Genomic DNA, 22,736 nt, shown 5'->3' with positions numbered 1-22,736 from the left:
AATCCTTTTTGGAGGGAGGGAGGTGTGGATTATCAGAAAAGGCCAATTTGAAATTTTAAGAAGAATTAAAAGTTTTTAAACTCAATAAAAATTTTATTCATATCATGAAAGAATTCAAAATTAAAGAAATCCTAAGAGACTGTCAGTGATATCCTGTGAAACTCAACACAGCATTGTCTGAAATAATTAAAATCAGAGAAGATTGCAGTTCATTAAACTTGAATTAGAATTTATGTAGAATAATCTTTAATTGGGAGATTGTTAAAATAGTAATCTATTATTTTGGGCATAATAGCCAGGTGGAACGTTAAAAGTTCTGAATCACTGAAAGAACAAAAAACTTCAGCTTTCATTAAATTTTTGAGAAATAATAATTTAAAATTTGGAATAAAATAATGTTAGATAAGAGAAATTATTATCTTTCATTACTTTTTAATGGGCAGTAGTACCAAAGTAGGAAAATGGTAGTAGAAGAGTTTAAGTTTTCAGGTCTATATCATTCTTTGAAACTGGGTTCTTAAATTTATTTATCTTATATTAGATCAGCACAAACATATTGATATTTTTAAATATAATTTAAAATTATTGTCACAAAAAGTGAACTTTAAATTAATTAGAGATTCTATTAAGACAGACTGGTATGAATATGTGTCTCAGACCCATGTAGACCATGTTTGACATTGTCAAAAAAATGGAGTGTTGAAAAGAAAATATTTTTTTTAATAAAGAATTATTAAATGAAATTGGTAACACTAAACGAGTGGCAAAAAAATTAGCTAGAAATAATAAAAAAATCTAGTTGAATCCATGAACTAAAAAAGATGAAGCTGTGTTCTTAAAAGCTAACAATAATCTAACAGAATTTTAGAAAAAAAAATTATATGAATTTTTTCAGAGGCATTGAAAAAAATTTGTCTTTATTTCAGTGGATGTTTGAAAGAATAAATTGTTCTTGTTTTTAGATAATCAATGGATATAGCATATAAAAAAATTGAATAACTATGCTGTCTAGATTAGAGAGTATCTGACAAATTAATTAAAACCAGTGCCAGCCATTCCAGAGAAATTATTATTACAGTCAAAAGTCGTTAATTCAGACACCCTTAATTCGGAATGATCTATAATCCGGACCTCGAAACTAAAAACTTTCTGCGCATGCGCCGCGTTGACACAAGCGCATAGGCATTTACGCGTGCGCGTAAGACCTTTTACGACTGCACATATGAGTGTGCGCAAGTGCAGAATACGTTTTCGCGTGCGCGTTTTATGTATAATGGACGTATAAGCTAAATAATTATCTATTTCAGTTAATGTTGATGATTGCATTGTTCCTTAATTTTCGAATTGGATCCGGCTTATTATTTTTTGCAGACTGTAAGAGCAATTTTATAAAAGTAAGTTTAAACTTTCGATTATATCAAATAGAATTCCGATATATATTTGTTAATATGTATAAAGGATCTAAAGCGAAAGTATGTTTTGAAATCCGAAATCTGTTTATCAATTTCACGCTGCTTGGCGGGGGGAACGCCGCGGCGTGCGCGTAATGAATTGGAAGTTGATCTGTCAGCACTATCCTTATCTTCAGGACAGATGTTTTTATTTTATTTGGCTTATAATTCCTTATCAAATGTAGTATTTCATCTCGATGTGCTCCGTCTTTGATATGATTTAAATTAAATTCCTTGTCATTATAATTCGCTTCCGATAGTGAAGAAAGTGACACAGAGGTTATTGAAAACGAAAAAATTTCGATTGACAAATTAGTCAGTATTCTCCACACAGCAATTATAGGACTTGAACAGCGGAACTTTGTAACTGAACAAGAAATTATGTCTGTTTAATAAAATTAAAGAGAAAGTATTATCACATGAAACAAAGCAAAACTTAAACAACTTACATTGAAAGAAATGTTTAATAAAGTAAACAAATAAATATTAAGCTTTTTCTTTTTGCAAATTTTGATACCCTTTAGATCATAATTGTTCTTTATTTCATAAATTACGGTTTCATACTTTTAATTTTAGAATTTCTGCATGCCATCTTACGAGATTTAAACTGATGATCTATAATCCGGAAAAATCGATAATCCGGAATCGCCGAAGTCCCGACGAGTCCGGATTAACGACTTTTGACTGTATTATTATTATTATTTTCATTTGACAGAATAACAAGTGCCAATCATTTTTGTGATAAGATTTTCCCCTCTAAAGATAAAATATTAATATATTTTGTGTTTGAGGATATTGAATAAATGCACACTTCAAAGAAAATCATTTCAGCTTAAGGCATTAATTTTTTTATATTAAATCAAAAGCAGTCAGTCACTTTTGTAGACACTGTATATGTAATTATTAATAATCATAGAAAATATATGTAACAACAGAAGAGAAAGATAGTAGCATTTATGAGCCACCAAAAATTGTCTCACAGCCCTTTACTGATATATGATCTATATTTTGTAAAATATTGCTATGCTGTAGAATATTGGAAACTTTATTCTTTAATTTCAATATACTAAAGAAAAAGAAAGTCCATTTTAAATGTATATTGCATTTTTCAGTACATTGTGTATTATTTTGTTTAAAGTTTGGAATGTCTTCTTGTGCATACTTTATTGATTAAGATCTTTACTTTATTTATTTATGTTATATGAATATTATTTTATGTAAATCATTGTATATTGTCTACTGTCAATATACAGTATAATTGTCATTGGTCTTTTAAACATATTGCCATCGGGCATTTTTGTTTCTTAAAATTTTGTTTCTTCTTTGTTTTAGTTTCTTAAAAATTATTAAAAAGAAAATTAAATAATTATCAAAGACCTTTATGAAAGGAAAATTAACTGCTTAATAGAAAAAAATGGTAATAAATTGTAACGTTAATATAATAGATATAACAGTAAATCAATTTAAGTTGTTGAAACTAATATCTGTGTCATTAATAATAGAATTAAAATAACAAGCAACAAAACTGGTGATTTTTGTTTTTAATCATTTTAATTTAATGTACTTTTTTATGTGATCCAGTTATAAAACATTTCAGTTTTTTACTGATAAAATAGATTTTGAAATATACCCTTTTCACTTGAAGAACTTTAAAGAAATAGTGCATGAATGTGCTTTCTCTTGTGATTTTGAGGTTACTTGAATCTGATTTTTGTTTTTGTTTTGTGAAAAATGATTAATTATCTGTGCTGAAAGTACAGAGTTCAAATATTCTTACTTTCAAATAAACTTGTGTAGCATTTTCTTTCTCTTAATGACAGGAATCTTATTTTTTCTGATTAAATATGGATGCCAGATGACATACTATTATTCTATATTTTGGAATTGATGCTATAGATTTTTATTTTGTAATTTGTATTAGGTGGGAGCATTAGTTCTCATTTTTTAATGGAAAAAGAAATTAGATAATATAAAAAATTAAAGCAGATAAAATTGCCTTCGTTATGCATGATCTTTTCTGATCTATCTGATAAATTTATTTCATGTAATTAAAATTTTCTGTTTTTAGTGAAAAAAGATTATATGATGATGTTTTGATATCCTTCACATCATCAAAGATTTGGAGAGTTAAATGTGGTAAGTAATGTTTAGGTGTGAGATGATAAATTCACATCTAAACATTACTAAAATGGTAAGTTCAGGATAATATCCTGGGTCAGGTAACACTTCCCAACCAAAGTTAAGAATGTTTTGTTAAGTAATTGAAGCAGGCTGAACTTTGGTATTGTCATAATAACAGATAATGCATTTTTTTATTTTTGATTGACTAGTGCCACCTACTTAGATGCTCTGTTAGTTAGGTTTGTCCAGCTGTTGGTAGATGAGGTTAGCATTCATAATTGGTTACATCCCATTTAATTATTTTCTGAACATCTCATTAAACACTTAACAAGATATTTTGGGGACACAATCTTCTTTTAGAAGTTGATTACATAGTTCTGATATTTGACACATGTTCCTGCAGTACTTAATATTATGATACAATATCCATTTCTAATCTATTTTTTTTTTTTTTCAAAAATGGTTCATTTCTCTGGCAAGAAAGCAAAGAAGCAAGTTCGTTGACTTGCTGTTTGCTTCACATAAATCTTGTGTAGAAATCAGTGTTCAAACTTCATGATGAACCCACATGCCAGCATTCTTCTTTCAACATATATTTTGTGTTTTGACAACTTTTCTGTTTATTTGTAAATGGTTGTAAAGGGTTCCTTTATTATGACTTAATTCAGAATTTCATCAGAAATAGTTGGTGGATGTCCAAAAGAGGACTGATTTGTACACCATCATGGAATGTTTGAAACCAACAGGGATATATGCTGTTATCATCAGTTACATACTTTCCATATGTTTTGTCAGTGCTATGGCAAATGGTGCCTGTATATTGTTTTTATAGTAACCAGTGTCTGATGATATGTTTTCTTACGGCTTGCCATTTTGAACTGTTAAATGCATAAGTTGCTTTGACAAATTCAGTGACGTTTTATGCTCTATTTCTTCACTGTTTGTTAGTAAAAGATTTCAGTCATTCAATGCTATCTGTTATGTAGGTCATGTCGTCTAATTCCAGTTTGCATCTTTTACACTTTCCCAATATTATTGATTCTGAAATTCTGTGTGTTGTTTGGGGTAGATTGCAGAACTATGAACTGAATTCTCCTTATTATTATTATTATTATTATTATTATTATTGATTTTTCATATCTGATGATTGGGAAATGTCGCTTTGATTCTTTATGCAGTTAACTGATTTGGTTTTAATTTTATGTGGCATACCAAAATTGTGCAAAAAATGTAGTACTCTTATTATCAGAATTGAAAAGTTTTTATTTCTAGTTAATAGATGAAGAGTTTCAGTAACATGGAAAAAGATCAACATCTCCTTATTTCTGTTGTTTAAAAATAAGTTCAAATTATTTTAAAATAAATTTTAATGTATAAAAATACCAGTGCTATCCAGCAGTACCCAGAGGTATAATGGTGCTCAGCAATGATTGCTGCTGCAACCTTAAAGGCATGTACATGATCTGCCTACAATCATATAATCAACACCTTTAAGCACATACTATCAGTAACTTTGGGTCAGAATTCTATGACTAATAATCTTGATATAATAATACTTCTGTATTCTAAAAATAGGTAAAATTATTATTATTATTTTTAATTTAAGAAAATGGAATATTAATACAAATTCATACACAGAGTTTAAGTAGTGACCTAAAATATGTTAACTTTAATTTAATGTTAATGCAATGTTTTACTTATTAAAAGAGACACTTTTAAAGAAAGAAGGCTAACATTAATTGGAAAATCATAATGGTTATGGTGCTGGAGAATATAGAGTGGATGATAAAAAATCACAGTTTGGTACATCATATTGTGTGTTTACATAACATACAATTTGTCTACCCTCTGTTATTGGTTTAATGATTAAGGTATATGTTTTATTTTGATAAATTATATATGTAAATTTGTGCGTAGCTTCTTTGTTCAAGAGCTTGAAAAACCATTTTTATGTTTGTTGTCTAGATAAATCTAACAAAATCTATTATGCTATTAAGAACTGCATGAAAATGAAATATTTTTAAATGTAATTTCCTCTTTTAGATGATGATGGCTGTATTATTATCTGGGATCTGGGTACTGGTATGAAAATTAAAGAGCTTCATGGTCATACAAGTCGAGTATTAAGCTTGAGCTTCAATGGAAACAGTTCTATGTTGGCATCTGGTGGTTTTGATGGAACATTGAAAATCTGGGATGTTCGAAATCACCCTTCTCAAAGACAGGAATCCTCTGACAAAGAGTAATTAATTATTTTTAATTTTATTTCAGCACACATTTTTAATGAATAAATTTTATTTATTTTTTATTGAAAGTTTTAAGTATTTAGATAATATCATGTTGGTCGAAATTTGGCATGGAAATGCCTGTTTAGAATCATTTAACTACAGAATTATAATTTCATGTTAGATAAATTTATTCTGACACAAACAATAATAATTTTATAAGCAATTTAAAAAGTACATACAATTAAAAAAATTAATGTTATGGCAGGAAAGTGTTACGATCATGATTCTGTCATTGATCATTATTCTTATAAATATATTCATCAGCAAAAAGTGGTTATTTTGCAACTTTTTAGAAGTCAACAAATTTCAATACTTTTTAATTTGTCCATGCTTAAATTGATTTATAAAATTACATGAACATCTGTTATTTTATACATCATCTTTTCCCTCTATTGCTCATTTGGATGGTTTATTAAACTTAGAAAATATTTTAAACATAAAAGTTTATGTTCAGGACCCATAAATATAATTTTATTAGGTATTTAATGCCATTTAAAATGGTAAGTTAATTAAAGAAGCTCACTTATTGTTAGCTATTAAAGCTATTAAAAGGTAATATTGTAAAGTAAAGATAATAAATATGCAATTATTTAAGAAAATTTTACTCTCGCTAAATTGCAGTGAGGGGAAGACGGACATCTGCTGTGAGCAATGTTAAATGGTTTTTTTCCCCTTCTCCCAGTTTTTGAACTTCCAGCTCAGTTGATAATATGCATTTGAGAAATATTTTAAATGAGTTTGATGTATTTATTTTTTTAAGTAATTCTTGTAACAATAATGTATTCTAAAATTAATTCTTGAGTAATTGCTTCATGCCTGAATAATGCTAAAATATGCCTAAATAATGCTAGTAAAGCATTTACACAGGTAATACATGCATTGTAAAGAACTGTTAAAAATATAGTTTAATGAATAGTTTGAGTAAAAATTAAATTATTTTGGAACCTTTCATGATGACCATATCTAAACTTGACCAATATATATGAAATCATAAACTTTGGGCCAAATTTGTGTATAATAGTCAAATTAGTGTATATTGTACATTTAGTATTGAACACCATCAGTAATCATGTTTTTTGAAGATGACTTTTTCTGCAAAAGATCAGAATCACCTGAAAACGTATGTGGTTCTGAAGGTTCAGCTGCAACATTAATGTGTTCTAATGTTTTTATTATTATTTGAATTTGTAACTCAAAAATGGAGTAGTATCCTAAAAGGCAATTTGCAGTTTAAGAAAAAATTTTATGAAGATTCGTAACACAGAATTCACAGTTGCTAGCATATATTCAATAAATTTTAGCATGGGCTCCTGTTGTAACTGTTTGAAAATGTCCACTTTTTGGAAAACTAAGTTCTCTTTCAGCTGTTCTAATTGATTTTCTAGAACTCTTATAGAAGACTCCCTTAACTTTCTTGATAGATATGTAAGATGTGATAGATAAGCAAGATTCTTGATAGAAAAGCAAGTGTAATTTTTCAAATGTAGAATATTTATTATGTCACTTTAAGCATGAATTGCTAGAACACTTTGAATGTACTTTAGCATATATTTCTTGAGATAGTTTACTTGATTTCTTGAGATATTTGAATTGTAGGTCTTTCCCACATTTAAAATCATTATAATTTATGTGGGACTATAATTAATGTATGACCACTGTAATTATTAATGTGGGAAGATGTCCTTCCCACATTTAAATTTAAAGAGAGGTATTTCACTGAAATGAAGTTTGAGCAGTCTTTTGAGCTTTACCTGGCAAAACTATGTGTTAAAAAGATCGCATGACTGTGAGCCGTTTGTGATTCAGAAGGAAGCACAGCAGTATGCTAGGCTGGAATTTTGCATTCTAATATGTCAGAACTTCAGTAATTATATCAAGGAAGGCTCTAGATTTAAAAGGCATCAGGCAAAATTTCTGGAGACAAAAACATGTTGCAAACAGGGCCTCTCCCTTTCTTGCTTTTGTAATCATAAACTTCCTTGATGAAGGATTTGGAAGCACCTGCTTCCAAATCCTTCATAAAGGAAGTTTATTGGCTGTAGAAAACCCATATTATGTTCTGCAAGGTCACCGGACCAGACTCTGTGGAAATTAATGCTGTAGGGATATGGCCATGTCAAAATGTAAATAGAAGAGCCAAGAACTGTGGATGAACTTAAACATATCAGCAATCACAATGGAATTTCAGATCAGTGCAAGACAGCTATTTTGGTATCAGGGCATAAAAAAATTCATTTGTGTGAAATGATATGCAGTAGGTGTCACACTGATAAGGGCAAACAAACATGCAATGTCACCAGGTAAAACTTTAAAGATTGACGTGCAGTACAAGCATCATTTCACTGAAATATCTTTTATATCTGAAATATCTCAACAAAGTTGTAGAGTATTTAAATGTAGACAGGATTTTCAAGAAACTGTGTTTTCAAGCTGGAGTTTGCTTTTAATTTTTTTTTAAGTCATTAAATTAACTATTTGTGCATAATCTTAGTTAAAGCAAATATTTTGTTATTAGAATGCACGTGTCCCATTTCCATCATAAAAATAGTTACTTCTCATAATAAATATCTGTAAATTGCTTTATTTCAAAATTAATTGCTATTATATGATTCTTACATAATGCTAATGAAGCAGGTACTTATATACCACTTCAGCCAATAATAACTTCAAATTTGGTAGCCAGAACTTATAATCAACCAATGAAGGGAAATCTTAACTGAAATTAAATCATTCTGAACCAGACTTTCATCTTAGACACATCACATTCTCTCTCTCACTTTTGTCAAATCAAATTATTTATGAAGATGTAGAAGACACAAACATGATCAAAAATGGGCACACTGCACTGTGAAATTTAAGAATGAGCTTCTTAATTGTTTTGTTGATAAATAAAATGTATTTAACTAATCATAAATGTTGTTTAATGTTTCATGCCATCGACTTGTAAATCATCACACACATATTAATTTTTTTCTTTTGTTATTTATTTTCAGGATAAAGGACCCACCCTCAAAACCTCTTGCATCATATGATATTAATAATATTATACAATTTGTACGTTTTAATGCGAAAGATCTATTAACATCATTTGCTACTTCACAAAGACCTGTGGAATGAATTTGTACAGTTGATGTATTTCTGTTTTACTAATGAAAAGACCATGGTTTTGGGTAAGCATGGTTCTTTGCTCTCCATGATGTATCAGAATGCATGAAGATCTCCGTGACAGAGTGGGAATTAGTTGCTGGCAACTAAAAAGGAAACATTTTGTATATTTTAGAAGTTGAGCTTACATATATGTAAGTTAAGATGGTTATGTATTCCCTGAATGTTTATTAACATACTTTAAATCCAAACATGTGTCAGTTTTGGCAAATTGAAAATAGGCATCATTATATTAGCTTTAATTTCATTTCATAATGTTCAGCCTAATGGATTTCAAAGGAAATGATTGTCTTTTCCTCAAGTGAAATATTTATTCTGTACTGTTTAACTGTTTTCAACACTGTAAGACAACACGATGTATATTTCTGTTAACTGTCCACTCCATAGAGTAAATGCAACATGATGAAAACTTTATTATATTTCTATTAACTGTGCACTCCATAGAGTAAATGCAACATGAAAACTTTATTGCAATAGTGTGCAAATTTCAGGGTTTCAAAAATTATCAGAGCTATGTAAATTTTTGTATTTTCCAATTATCAATTGAAAATATAAAAAAAGAGAATGTTTTTTCCTGCTGATTTTTTTTCCTTTTCTTCCCCCCCCCCTTTTGTGTGTGTGTGAGTATGTCATGCATAAGGATTAAGGTATTAAAATCCATAATGGTTTCATTGAACTAGTGAGCATGTTCTAAAAATTTAATCATAAACTTATATCAAAACCATAGTAACATTTATGATTTAAATTTACTAACAGATACAGGTAGAAAGGGGGCATCAGAATTTTACCATTGGTCAAACAGGTATAGTCCAATTGTATTAATTCTGATGAAGAGCCCTCCAGGGATGGATCTGAGGATCTCCTACTACCAAACTACTTGAGAGGACTTTTGGCTCATTATGTTAATGTTTACCCCGTCATCATGTTACTTGTTACCCGTTACCTCATCATGATACTTGCTCAGACCAGTTTATGTAAATTGTATAGTAAGCAGTCTAGTTTAAAACTGGGCTGTGATACAATGAACTTATACACTTAATTTTGTGATACAATGAACTGCCTACTATACAATCTTAACCATGGACTGATTCGAACTTCTGTGGATTAGCCATCTTTCTGAGTAGTGACAGAGATACTAAAAGGTTTAATGGAGCCTGATAAGTATTAAGAACATAGTTAGTTTTTTTCCATTCCAACTTTAAGTGTGTTTCAGATTTGTGTAATCTTTGTTATTGTTATCACATTTTCATTTATCAAAATAGATAAGCAGTTATTGTTATAAATTTACACAAAGTCTCAAAGTTTAATTTGCTGTCATTTTAGTTGTAATATCTGCAAATCATGGCTAAGAAAATTTGTAGCTTTTACCATCGAGTCTTATTTTGTGTTTTTGTAGTTGAGCAGTATCAGAGGCAATAATTTTCAACCATTGGACATAACTTCTGTGGACAGCTACTAAATGTGAGAGAACAGAGTTAATTGACATTATCATATCTGTCAATGCTCTTTTTTTTTTTTTTTTTTTTTTTTAAATCCTCCCAGCAGATCACTAAATCTCCCAGTTTTTAATTTTTAGCCTATTTAACAGAAATGTTTCCGAGCTGTAAATGAAATTTATTAAGTTAATGAAACTTGGTGCAGATTTCATTTTTGCGCCACTAATAATTTTCAGAATAATTTTTCTTATGAAATTTTATTTCACCTAAATTGTATTTTTTTTACATTTTATTGATCTTATTAAATTTCATTTAATCTGAATTGTCTTAATCTACTACAGACATTTGTAGATTTTTATATGAAGATTCAAGCAATGTTTAATTAATTAATATTTGTATTTAATATTATTCTGCTTCAATACATGGTACACAGCTAAGTTTATCCATACAAATACTATGTACATTAATTATTAATTTTATTTTATTCTTACTTAAAAGTACTTTGATAAATAAAATCTGTCCTTTCTTTCTCGGAATTTTCTCAGTAAAAAAGGGAAACAAAATTAAAAAATGAAACTAACTAAAGAACACAAAATTCAGAATATGTAATTAAACACATAGTATTCACCTTTGCAGTGAGGATGAACTGAAAACTTTGGCTGATATCAAATGATTTATGAAATCATCAAATCATTTGATAATGATTTGATGAGAGATAATTTAAACACTGATTACTACCGTGATCGTAAAGTATCATGAATGATTTCTTAAAACGCAAGATTTTAATTTATTAGTCAATATTTATATCATCTCCCTCCAAGTAATGCCCTCTGACTGCAATAATGTTTTCCCCAATCCTCAAAAGAAGTTTTCAGGATTCGCTATAAATTTTTTTTATATCGCATCAATAGACTCAATGTTGATGCAAAATGCCAATTTTAAGCATAAAAGTAAGAAAAAAATTTCACAGTACTGTATAAGGTAAATAAGGAGCTTGTTAAGTTGTATCGGTATTATTTTGGGTCAAAAATTCACAAAACAGTAAAAAAAAAAGTCCGTGGATTTACAAATTATCTTCCTAAAATTCAGTGAGATCGTTTGCTCCATATTGTTTTCGTCAAATATTGCAAAATGTTCAAATAATATTCTTCATTAACCCTCTCTCTTTATTTAATAATATTTATTTTCTGTATGTATATACATATATACAGGGTGCCTAAAAAAATGTAGAGTGAAATGGAGCCATTCCATACAAATATAATTGAGGAATCATGTTCATGAATGCTCAAATTGATGACCGTCATTGTCCGGACAATGCTGATAATGCACACCAAAGGTATTCGCAAATGTCACAAAACAGGTCATTAGGAATATCGTGACATTGTCTTTCAGTTTCCAGTTTCAGTGCATCAGTTGTTCTTGGTTTAGTGCGATAAACTTTATCTTTAAGATATCCCCACAAAAAGAAGTCCATGGGCACGAGGTCTGCGGAACGTGCAGGGTATTCAATGGTACCCCTTCGTCTAATCCATGTGTCTGGAAAAGCTGCATCGAGGTGAGGTCTTGCATTGCGATGGTAGTGGGGAGGTGCTCCATCTTGCTGAAAGTAAATCTCGTCATCATCACCAAACATCTCTGAAATTTGTAGACTGAAAAACTTCTGAAGCAAGTTGAGGTAACTCTCACCAGTAACAGTTCCGTAATTTAAAGAATGCCTCATCGATCCACACAATTTTGTGTGGAAACCCTGCATCGTCTGCACATTTTGCCAGGTACCATTCACAGAATTGAACTCTCTGGTCAGGATTGTCTTTGTTAGTGTTGGAATGTAGCATTTCCAGTGCAGAAGCTTCATTATGTGGTACACGCTATCTTTTGAGATGTGGGTTTCCCGAGTAATTTGTCGAAGAGATTTCTTTGGTGATCAGAGGAGTGTTTCCTGCACCTGCTCTTCTTTTCCAGGGCTCGCAGATGTCGTGGTCATTCAGAACTTTTCTTGTTGACATTCTGTATGGTTTCATCTGCTTCAGATTTGTCTCTCATGCAAGCAATGGTCCGCCGCATTGGTGGGATTTTTGCGAATTGCCATCTGTATCGTCTTTGCACTTCAATGGTGTTTTCGGTCTTCCTATAACATTTCAGGACAAACTTCCTCTCTTCCAAGCTAAGTTGATTTCTTGACATGCTGTGATAATTTAATTACACCTGCAGTTAAAAAAAGAAAGTATGTTAGCGACAGTTAAAGTGCGAGTACACTTTTTTCAAACACCCTGTATATTTTATCTGAATCTTCTGCAAGAATTAATAATTCAGTTTTCCACTTCTGTGTATATTTCAAATTTTAGGAAATAAAGTCTTTTATACATTTTAATATGGAAATGTAAAATTTATTTTGGTACATCAGCTTGTATAATTATTAAAGGAATTTTATGTACAAATAAATGTATGTGATGTAAGTACTAAAAAAGTATTAAAAATAATTATTTTGTAAATTTTTGGTAGTAATGCATCATATATTAATTAACCCTTTAACTGCTTAAGATGTCTTTAAACATTTTCAGAGATTGCTCTAAAAATGCTTAAGACAATACACAGAACTGAAATTTTTTGAAAAATGATTAAGATGTGTATTAAGGCAAGATTTTCTGATAAATGCTTAAGACGCGTGGAGACGCTATACGAGATCTTCCTTCGCCCTGCGTTTTCGCAGGAGGCTGTCATTTGGACAAAGCTCTTAATAGAGTGTGAAATCTGTTTGAATAGTGCACTTTAGAGAAGAGCCCTCTGAGTGAGGCCTTAGTGTCAGACAGCAAATATACATTATTCTGCAAGCTTGTTGAATGAAGATAAATAGTTTTACATCTGTTTGCCTTTTGATAAAGCCCAATACGCAGTCGCAGATTACATCCCCAAATGTTTAGTTAAAATAGAAAAAATTCATAATAAATCATATAATATATAATTGACTATTTAATCTTCGTATTAAAAGTTGGTTACAGCTTCTGATTTGTCAACTACAAGAAAAAGATATATAATGTCAAAAAGTTAATTTTGACATTATATATCTTTTTCCCCTTCGTATTTCAAGTAGAGTTTTTAATAGTATTTTCTTTCTTTTTTTATAAAATGACAACATTGTTTTCAGCATGTCTGAGTTTTGGAATTTGTATGTGTGACTGACTATTTACTATAAATGCAAACTTATGTATAAAAAAATTCTTAAATGTAGAAATTAAAATATTCTACTCAAGAAATTAAAGAGTAAATGAATATGCCGAAAGAATTTGTGAAAATTAATAGCTTTCTTTAAATAATTTATTAAAATTTGGAATGCAACAAAATTCTAAAATCTGCATGGGGGAAGAATTCTCAGCCGTGTCTTGGAACATTTTTAGAAAGAAATCTATTAGTATAAGTATTTTGTTCTTATAATTAATGGAATATAAGAGAAATGAAACAATAAGTGCATGGAAGTGTTAGATACGCTGCTCGACATTGAAAATGCAACACCAAGAAGGAGTGGCAAGAAAGAGATGAAATTTGGAAAAAAGAGACAGTAAGCAGCAATAAGTGATCTTTATTTCAAAATGATAGTCAGAATACAGAGCGAGAACGACGTCGGCTCATTAGGATGTAGGACCACCGCGGACAGCGATGCACGAAGAAACACATTTAGGCATAGAGTCAATAAGAGTGCGGATGGTATCCTGAGGAATGGCTTTCTATTCCCTTTCAACCATTTGCCATAATTCGTCTTCTGAACGAGGCAGGGGAAGAGTGTGCCAACGGCATCCAATCACATCCCACACATGTTCGATTGGTGACAGGTCAGGAGAGTACGGTGGCCAGGAAAGCACCTGTATACCTTGCAGAGCATGTTGGCAGATGTGAGCACTGTGTGGTCGGGTGTTATCCTGCTGAAAAATTGCATTAGGCAGTTTCTGAAGGTAAGGGATTGCCACTGGCCGCAGTACATTATCCAAGTATCGTTGGGTCGTCATAGAAAATTTGAATTTTATTAGTATTATTTTTTAATTTTCAGTAGTAAACTTTTATTTGAAGCAGAGAGCGGCAATCTGATGTTTTCAAATTATAAATGTTATATTTCTGTTCTTTGTAAATAAGTCACATTTAATACCTGTCCTTTTTCAAATCAGAAATTCACATATAGTTTTAAAAAAAAATTTCCCTTCACCCTGAATTTTAAGACATTTAGTCACAAAATTTTATGGTAGTGAATATTTAAAATTGTTTAAAAATGCTTGTCTATATATTTTTTCAGGCATTAACTACTGATAGAAAAAGACAAAACTTTTCTAAAAAGTGCAATTCCTTTATAAAAAGATGTAAATTTGAGCATAAAAGAAGCCTAAAAATTTGAAACTTTGAAATATACTTCATTTTTAACTATGAGTTTCTTTAAAAAGCAGTTTTAAAAGTCACATCATTGATCACGTTGATTAAATTTGATAGAAATCATAAAACACATTTTTATAACAATTATTCGAATATTATGCTAAACATCGTAAAAGTAAAAGAAGGTAAAAAATTTTAAAAGAAATTATAAAACTGTTTAAAAATAATTATTATTTGTATGCACATGAAAAATATAGAAAGTGATGAAAGTTTTAAAGATTTTTAATTTACTGGAAAAAAAAAAAATCAGAAAACATAAAATGTAAGTGAGCTATAAATAATGCTATTGTTGTACAGAAGGAATGAAAGGTGCACCAATTAATATAGATTTTATCAATAAATTATATCACAATTTAATCGATCTGCACTTAAATGCGATAGAAATTTAGAGTAACTTAGTTATAAAATGCATCATAATTAAAAATGAAACCGGGTGAATTTTAAAAACAATTTATTTGAAAATAAGTTATTTCTTCTACTCATGAAACTTTCTGGACATCAAGGAGGTATGAAGTAAGCCTTTCTTACCTCCATGCTAAACATTTACCTTAGCACACTCCCATGGTCCGTCAGAAAGAAGCTATTCATTTGTGATGTTCTTGACAGCTCGCATCTAGTAATGTTTGCAGTGTCATCAATCTCTTTTAAGCGGAACCAATTATGTAAAATTCTGGGAGGGAAGAGAAATAACAAAAGAACTAGCTGGCATTTTTCAAACATCTAGGCTTCATTTTGCGACAATTTAGGGGAAGTTGAGTAAAAAATCAGTGACAGTTTTAAAGGTATTTGAAGGAAAATAATTCGGCAGGCTAAGGGTTAATGTTTTTTAGGTATTTTTAGCAAGGTCTTAAAGCAGAAAACACATGAAAATATATTTTGATATAAATTTAGTGGTGGAAGTTAATATGGAAAATCATAAGTGAATGCATATTAATATAATAGAATCACTGAAAGCAAGTCTATTTTCAATCAATATATACATGATATGTTTAATCTGTATGATTTAGTAATGTACATAATTACCCCATACTGAAACATACTTCTATTCTAGCTGATACACAGAGTAGTCATAAAAAAACTTCGATATATGAACCCCTAATGAATTATCCACTCAAGCAATCAAAATGAAATTTCAGATGTTATTTGAAGGTATATGCTTGAGATTGTGATGAGTAAATCAGTGTTTCTGAACCTAATATACTTGTAGGGATGCTAAAATATTTCAGAGTTTTATTGTAGTCCAGTAAGGTTAGTAATTTGGACTATTGTCATAATTTTTACATATGCAAAATTGTAGAACTTAAACTATTGGAAGGTCTGGCACTGGTCCATGGATAAAAAAACACTGATGTAAAACAATACAGTTCTCACAGTTATGATTACAGTGAAAAAATTTCGAAATTTTCAAAGGAGAGGACTTACTGTTTTTCTTGTGCAAATTGATTAGAGCTTTGCCTAACAAAAGCCGACTACGAGATATTTAGTAAGACCTTTTTTTTCAACACACACACAAAAAGAAAACTTGTAAACTTTTTAATGATTGTTATGAATCATAATTAGCACTAAAAAAGGCATTGATTAGAGCTTTGCCTAACAAAAGCTGACTACGAGATATTTAGTAAGACCTTTTTTTCTATACACACACACACACACACACACACACAAAAAAAAAAAAAAAAAAAAAAAAAAAACTTGCAAACTTTTTAATGATTGTTACGAATCATAATTAGCATTTTTAATAAAATAATATGATTAAATTGATTTGGCTTCTTGGATCGGAATCCAAAAAGTGCTGTGGCAGTCAACTGTGTTAATAAACAGTATGGAAAAATTGTTTCTTCAGTCAGGTGTTCGAACATCTAATAAGATAACACTTAAAGGGAAACAATGAGGTGAATTGTTAAATCTGAATTGAGAAAATGTTGATGAAGCAATGCAAGTTTGTTACCAAAATCATAAGATAAGGTCCATGTTCCATAAAAACTGTATGTGATTTGGTAAAAAAATATTTAAAGAAACTGGTTGCACATGTGATTGACAGCCATGTATTCCTGTTGAAGTTGTTGCAGAAATGTATAATATGAATACTGTAGGTCTGTTGCATACTGTAAAAAGTGTTGCTCACAGTAAGAAATGCCTTTTTTAGTGCTATCCTTATCATTTATATTACTTTTATATTTCTGTGACTTTGATTATAATATTTTTTTATTTCTATAGAAATAACTGAAAATACATTAACATTCATAAATAACATAGTTTTCTCTATCAAAATTTTCCTCTAAAGGTCACTTGCAAAAGCTTCATTAATTCTCAGAATACCATTCTCTGCCCAGTACATTTATTTATACATCACCTCCTTCAACTTTATATACGTATAGGGTGGTGCAGAAATAGTCTTACCATATTTTAAAAAAATGACTCAATGTATTCATGATGTAATTAATCATAGTTGGCAACAGAAATTAAAAAAGAAATGATGAAAGTAAGTACATGTGCTTTCAATGTAATGGTCAACCATCTTGCCCTGAATAGTGAACCATGCTTAGAGACCGTAAATATATTGGTCATCAAAATTAAAGGATAATGACAGAAATAAAATGTAACTCATACTTAATGAAAAAGTATTAATAGAAATTTTTACATTAGTTAACACAAATAACAGTGTTTGGCAGTTGATTATTTGCAAAATATTGAAATTAAAACCAAATTTATGGGAATTGGAAAATGATGGAAAAATTAAGTCATCTCTTGTGGGAAAAACATTTTTCTTTAATATGGTACCTGGCCACCTTGGACAGATATGCATATCTCATATCTTGAGTTTATACACTTTACAAAAGTGTTGATCGAGTCTTGTGGAATTGCATGCCACTCTTCTAAAAGTGCACTTTTCATCTTTTTAAAGGAAGCACTTTGGTGCCTAAGGCACCTGGTAATTTCAGTTGGGTTCAAGTCTGGTGGCCAATCCATTTGAGTGATAGCTTCTGTTTTCAAGTATTTTGACATCACTCATGCTCAATGAGGTTGAGCATTGTCATCCATTAGCAAAAACTCTGGGCCAACAGCATCCCTAAACAGTCTCATCTGGGGTTCCAATACCTTGTCTACATATTTCTGAGTGATTACACACCCTCCTTGAAAGGTATGCAGCTTGGTGTGGCTGTTTGTTATGATTCTTTCCCAAACCATTGAACTGCAGTTGCAGAAACTGGATATTTCATGGACAAGGGAATGCAAATTGCATGTTCTCTTGAGATCAAAACAGGTCTAGAATCACTGTTCAGATTATATTTAGTCTTGCCAACAAACAACATTTGGGCTGGTTGTCCTGGCTGCATTGAACATGGCAACAGGACCAGTTTAAACGGGCTCTTCCAGAATGTCGAGTAAGTACGACCCAAACCATTAATTTTCTCATATATGGCTCAACTTCATTAAGCCTTCATGCAGCAGTAGAACAGCTAATTCGAGTTTCTGTGACAGCCTGAAAATCTAAAACCAAATCTCTTGCAGTCACTTTGTGGTTTATTCAATCCGACAATGACAGAAAATGGTCTTCTGATGTGGTTGTTGCCCTTGACCAGGCTGTCTGTCAACTGATCCAGTGCTTAAAAACTCTTGATATGACACTTTGAGGTATATTCAAATCGTGGACAACCTCCCTCAAATCTACCAATTATTTGCCACTTTTGGCCTTCATTTAAATGATGCCTTTGAGCCAAAACTACACAATACTGATCACTTTCAGAGACCACATTCACTTTAAACAGGCCCACCAGCAGCCAAGCGGTAACGTTGCTGAACACTGCTAGTTCGGTCTGAGGTTTGAATCCCGCGAACGGGCTGGCTGCATGGGCCTTTTCATGGCTTTCCCCATGTGTAAGGTGTATATGAGCCAGTTTTCCTTAGAAAGTCCTCCACGAAGGCATCCCTCCCTTAAGGCAGATAGCCCTCGAGTGCTTCGCCGTAATCTAATAAAACCAAATCACTTTAAACAAAACTACAGACCAGAATTCCAACATGCGCCCATTGCACACTACATTGTCAATCGCTGAATTTGCATACTTCTGGCACAAACATATGCATGAAAGTGCAATTGTGTGTTCAATTGTATTTAATTAACATAACAAATTACAGCATTGGGCATTCGTTGCGAGCATATTTTTTCTCATCATCTTTTAATTTTGATGACCAGTGTAATGTATTTGCATTTATTGGCATACATTTTAGTTGGAACATTGCGGAATTCTTTAAATCATTGGTGACTGAAATATCATATGTATCCCTCAAGTACCAGGTCAAGAGAGCAAGCAGGCTGGCTATTCCAGTGGGATATGAAAATTTCTATTGTGTGCATATTTCTAAATGCATCCATTCAAAACACACTGACATTACACATTACTCCTTTCTTTATACATATGGTAAGGATACTGATAGTTTTGTCTCTATGCATTGTGACTGTAAAGGCTATATAACATTAATAGAAAACAGTTTCTCTTGAAAAGGTCCTTCATAACTGCATCTCTTATTTGATACATATTTTTACATCATTAGGTCAACAAAGTAATCATTTTCTAGTCTTCCTGAATGACTAATCATGATAACTTTTTATCTCATTTTGCAGCCATATCATTTAAACATATGATGATTACTTCTGCATCATCATATACAAAAATCCTCATTTTCTTCAAACATGTTTTCATTTGCTGCTCCAAAAGTGCTGAAATACTGTTAATTTTTCTGAAGTTTATTTCTTAGTGACTGAAAAGACTGGCTGCTATTTTTCCCCAAATAAATGTGAAATAGTTTCTCACATTAACAGTCCTCCATAAATTGCATCTCTTCTTTGGCAGATAGTCCTCACATGCTTTTACATTATTTATGTCAACCAACTAACCATTTTCTAATCTTGATTAAATATGAATATAAAAAACATTGATCAGTACAAATAACTTCCTTCATATTACAGGAATAATTTATTTTCCTTACTCCTTAAAAAAATAAAACAACTTTTAGAGAATATTAAACAAGTCTATCCAGCAAAAACAGAAACATACCAAATAATGTTAATTTGAAAGAAAGGGGAAAAACTTAGCTAGTGCCATTTCTAGTCCCTTTTAATACAGACAGTGTTTACACATTTTTAGTATGATTTTGGAGCATTTCATTAATGTTTAAAATGTAAAAAATAATTTTTTAAATATTTGATCTGAGAATTTTTTTTTTTTTTTTTTTTAAACTAAGTTTGCTTTTTGATTTCTTTGACAGAAGGGTTTTTCACTACTTTCCAGATTCCATCAATAGTGGTGGGTTTGCCATTAGACAAAGCTCTTTTCAATAGACCAAAGACACACTAGTTCATAGGTGAAACGTCAGAGGACTTCACAGGATTACTTTGAAAAGGTGTATGCATAGTACTTATATTAGTCTTCATTTTCTCAGTTAAGGAATGTGTGTGTGTGTGTGTGTGTGTGATTATGGCAAAGCCTCGAGGGCTATCTGCCTAAGAGGAGGGATGCCTTCGTGGAGGACTTTCTAAGGGAAACTGGCTCGTATACACGTTACACATGGGGAAAACCACGAAAACACCCATGCAGCCAGCCCGTTCGCGGCATTCGAACCTCGGACCGAACTACCAGTGTTCAGCGACTTTACCGCTCGGCTGCTGGTGGGCCCTCAGTTAAGGAATGCAGTGGTACTTTTTAAAGTATGACTTATTGCTTTGTCTTGATGAAGTTTCACATTTTGAAAATCAATGAAATAAAGAAACTGAATTTCTTCTGTAGATATCAGACATAAAATTTTTCTCTTGATAGTATAATGAGTTTAACATTTTTTCCCACTCTTATTATTTCTAATTTTCCACTGTAAGAGAATCCTCCGACAATCATAAACCCCTTACTGAAACTTTCTTTGCATTGATGGAAACAAGTTTTTATATTTTTTCCTCATTGTTTTCAATAATAAACAGACCTTTTTTCATTGTATTCACTTATGTAAACACATTCTTCTTTGAGGGCCACAATATATTTCCATTTAGTCCCTGCTAAATAGTTTTCATACAAGGTTTTACAAATTGTTCTGCATTGCACCATATGCCTCAGCAAAAGCTGGTGAATATTTTTTTAAAACTTTTTTAAGTTGTACAGCTTAGTTTATTATTTCATTTATTGTTGCTGCAGATATATTTGAAGACTTTTTAAATTCCTTTCTGCATCAGTGGATTTTTTTTTGTTTGTTGTTGTTGTTGTTACCAATGGTTTAACTTTAGAAACAATATGTACTTTTTACAGGTATTCTTTTGGAGTCTTCTTTTCATGCAGACGTAATGATTAAAGGTTTTTCACTTTCTGAGTAATAACATTGCTTATTATGCATTAAAAATTTAAATACCATGCATTTCACAGCATTTTTAATTATGAAACATTTTCTTCAGGAAGTGCAAAAACATATCCTTCAATGCACAACTTGTTCACAAACAACGTTTTGAAAGAAGAATAAATTAAAAGTAGCAGATGATACAGAGGCTGTTTGTAAAATTATTAGATGATTTTGCTTTACTATAAAAAAATTCATTTGCTTGGAAATTTGTTTTTTAAGTGCAGCTATATTTTTGAAAGTATTAAATATCATCAGCTAATTGACAATTTTTTTCATGCAAAATGGCAGTTTTAAAGAGCCAATGGATAGAAGGCTATGTCTGTACTCTCTCTGAAGAAAATTATTCCTAATTATTGCGAAACATTGTGAAAGCCATTGTTTTTCGATATCTAAAGCTATGGTAGGTAATACTGTCAACAAAAAAGGAGAACGTCAAAGTTTGGCTTTAAGTAAAAATATTATTCCAAATAACATCCAAGGAAAAACGGAATGTTTTAGTTTTTGCAAAGGTAAGACCTTTAATGTTAAAAGAAACTCCACCAAGTCAAATGACAGTAGCAAAATCATTAAAACGCTCACTGTTGACTGTAAACTAAGTGATTACAACTGATTTGACTTTTAAAAAGGGAGAAAAAACATAATGTGGGTCACCTTTCTTTATGACATATGGCAAAATTCTTTATGAGAAACATTTATCCTGACAAAATGGGAAAAATATTCTCATAATAGATGAATCTTGGGCATACTTAAATGACTGTTATAAAAAGAGATCCATTATTATTATCAAAAATGAAGAAAAAAATCTTAGAAGGTTGTTCAAAGAATGTTTTTCACAGGTATTTATGATTGTTGTTGGTTTTTTGTATAACGACAAATTAAAAATAAAGACTGACAAAAATGTTAAGATCAAATCCACATATTACAGGAGCATATCTTATACTCAAGTTTCAAATATGAAATACCTTCTCTTTAGTCACAGTGCCATCAATCACTAGAACTGTATCAAGACAAAGCAAGCAGCCATATGTCAAAATCTACTGTTAATTTCCTGGAAAAGATAGAACAAGAAATGGTATCAAGTCCCTACATTTATATCCCTACTAAATATTTTGATGTATTACCTACAGATTTTTGCGCTTTTGGACTTAAAGCGAATTGTCTAAATGTCAACCTACAATACTCTTTGAAGTTTGGAAAGCTATTCTAGAGGAATGAGATAAAACACCTGTTATGAAGACTGCAAAAGGCTCTGCTTTTTTTTAAGTGAAGAATAAGAGTTCAAACAGAACATTTAAAATGAAAAAAAATTTAGCTGAACTATTTTTGTAAATACAAGGTCTAAAAAGTGTGCGAACAGCCTCTGTATTTATCATTTCGAATAAGCTGTCGCCAGAAATTTTTATACTAAAACAGTTTTTTTTTTTTTTTTTTTTTTTTAAATTCTTCATCAAAATCATTCTAAAAATGTGTAAACACTC

General features: G+C 30.8%; 1 protein-coding gene across 1 annotated transcript in view; it reads left to right on the top strand.

Moving 5' to 3' along the window:
- The window catches only part of LOC118199980 (TAF5-like RNA polymerase II p300/CBP-associated factor-associated factor 65 kDa subunit 5L), a 50,585-nt gene extending 40,981 nt beyond the window's left edge, over positions 1-9,604 (top strand). The window contains exons 13-14 of the mRNA XM_035371885.2: positions 5,616-5,814; positions 8,854-9,604. Of these exons, the coding sequence (XP_035227776.1) occupies positions 5,616-5,814; positions 8,854-8,977 (323 nt within the window). The 3' untranslated portion in view covers positions 8,978-9,604. The remainder of the gene's footprint in view (positions 1-5,615; positions 5,815-8,853) is intronic.
- Positions 9,605-22,736: the final 13,132 nt, after the last annotated feature.

Source organism: Stegodyphus dumicola, chromosome 3 (genome assembly GCF_044657685.1).
Source record: "Stegodyphus dumicola isolate Sdum_Otavi_A_Nest chromosome 3, ASM4465768v1".
Lineage (NCBI taxonomy): Eukaryota > Metazoa > Arthropoda > Arachnida > Araneae > Eresidae > Stegodyphus > Stegodyphus dumicola.
Note: the sequence above shows the minus strand (reverse complement) of the source record. Positions and strands in the feature narration are given on the sequence as shown.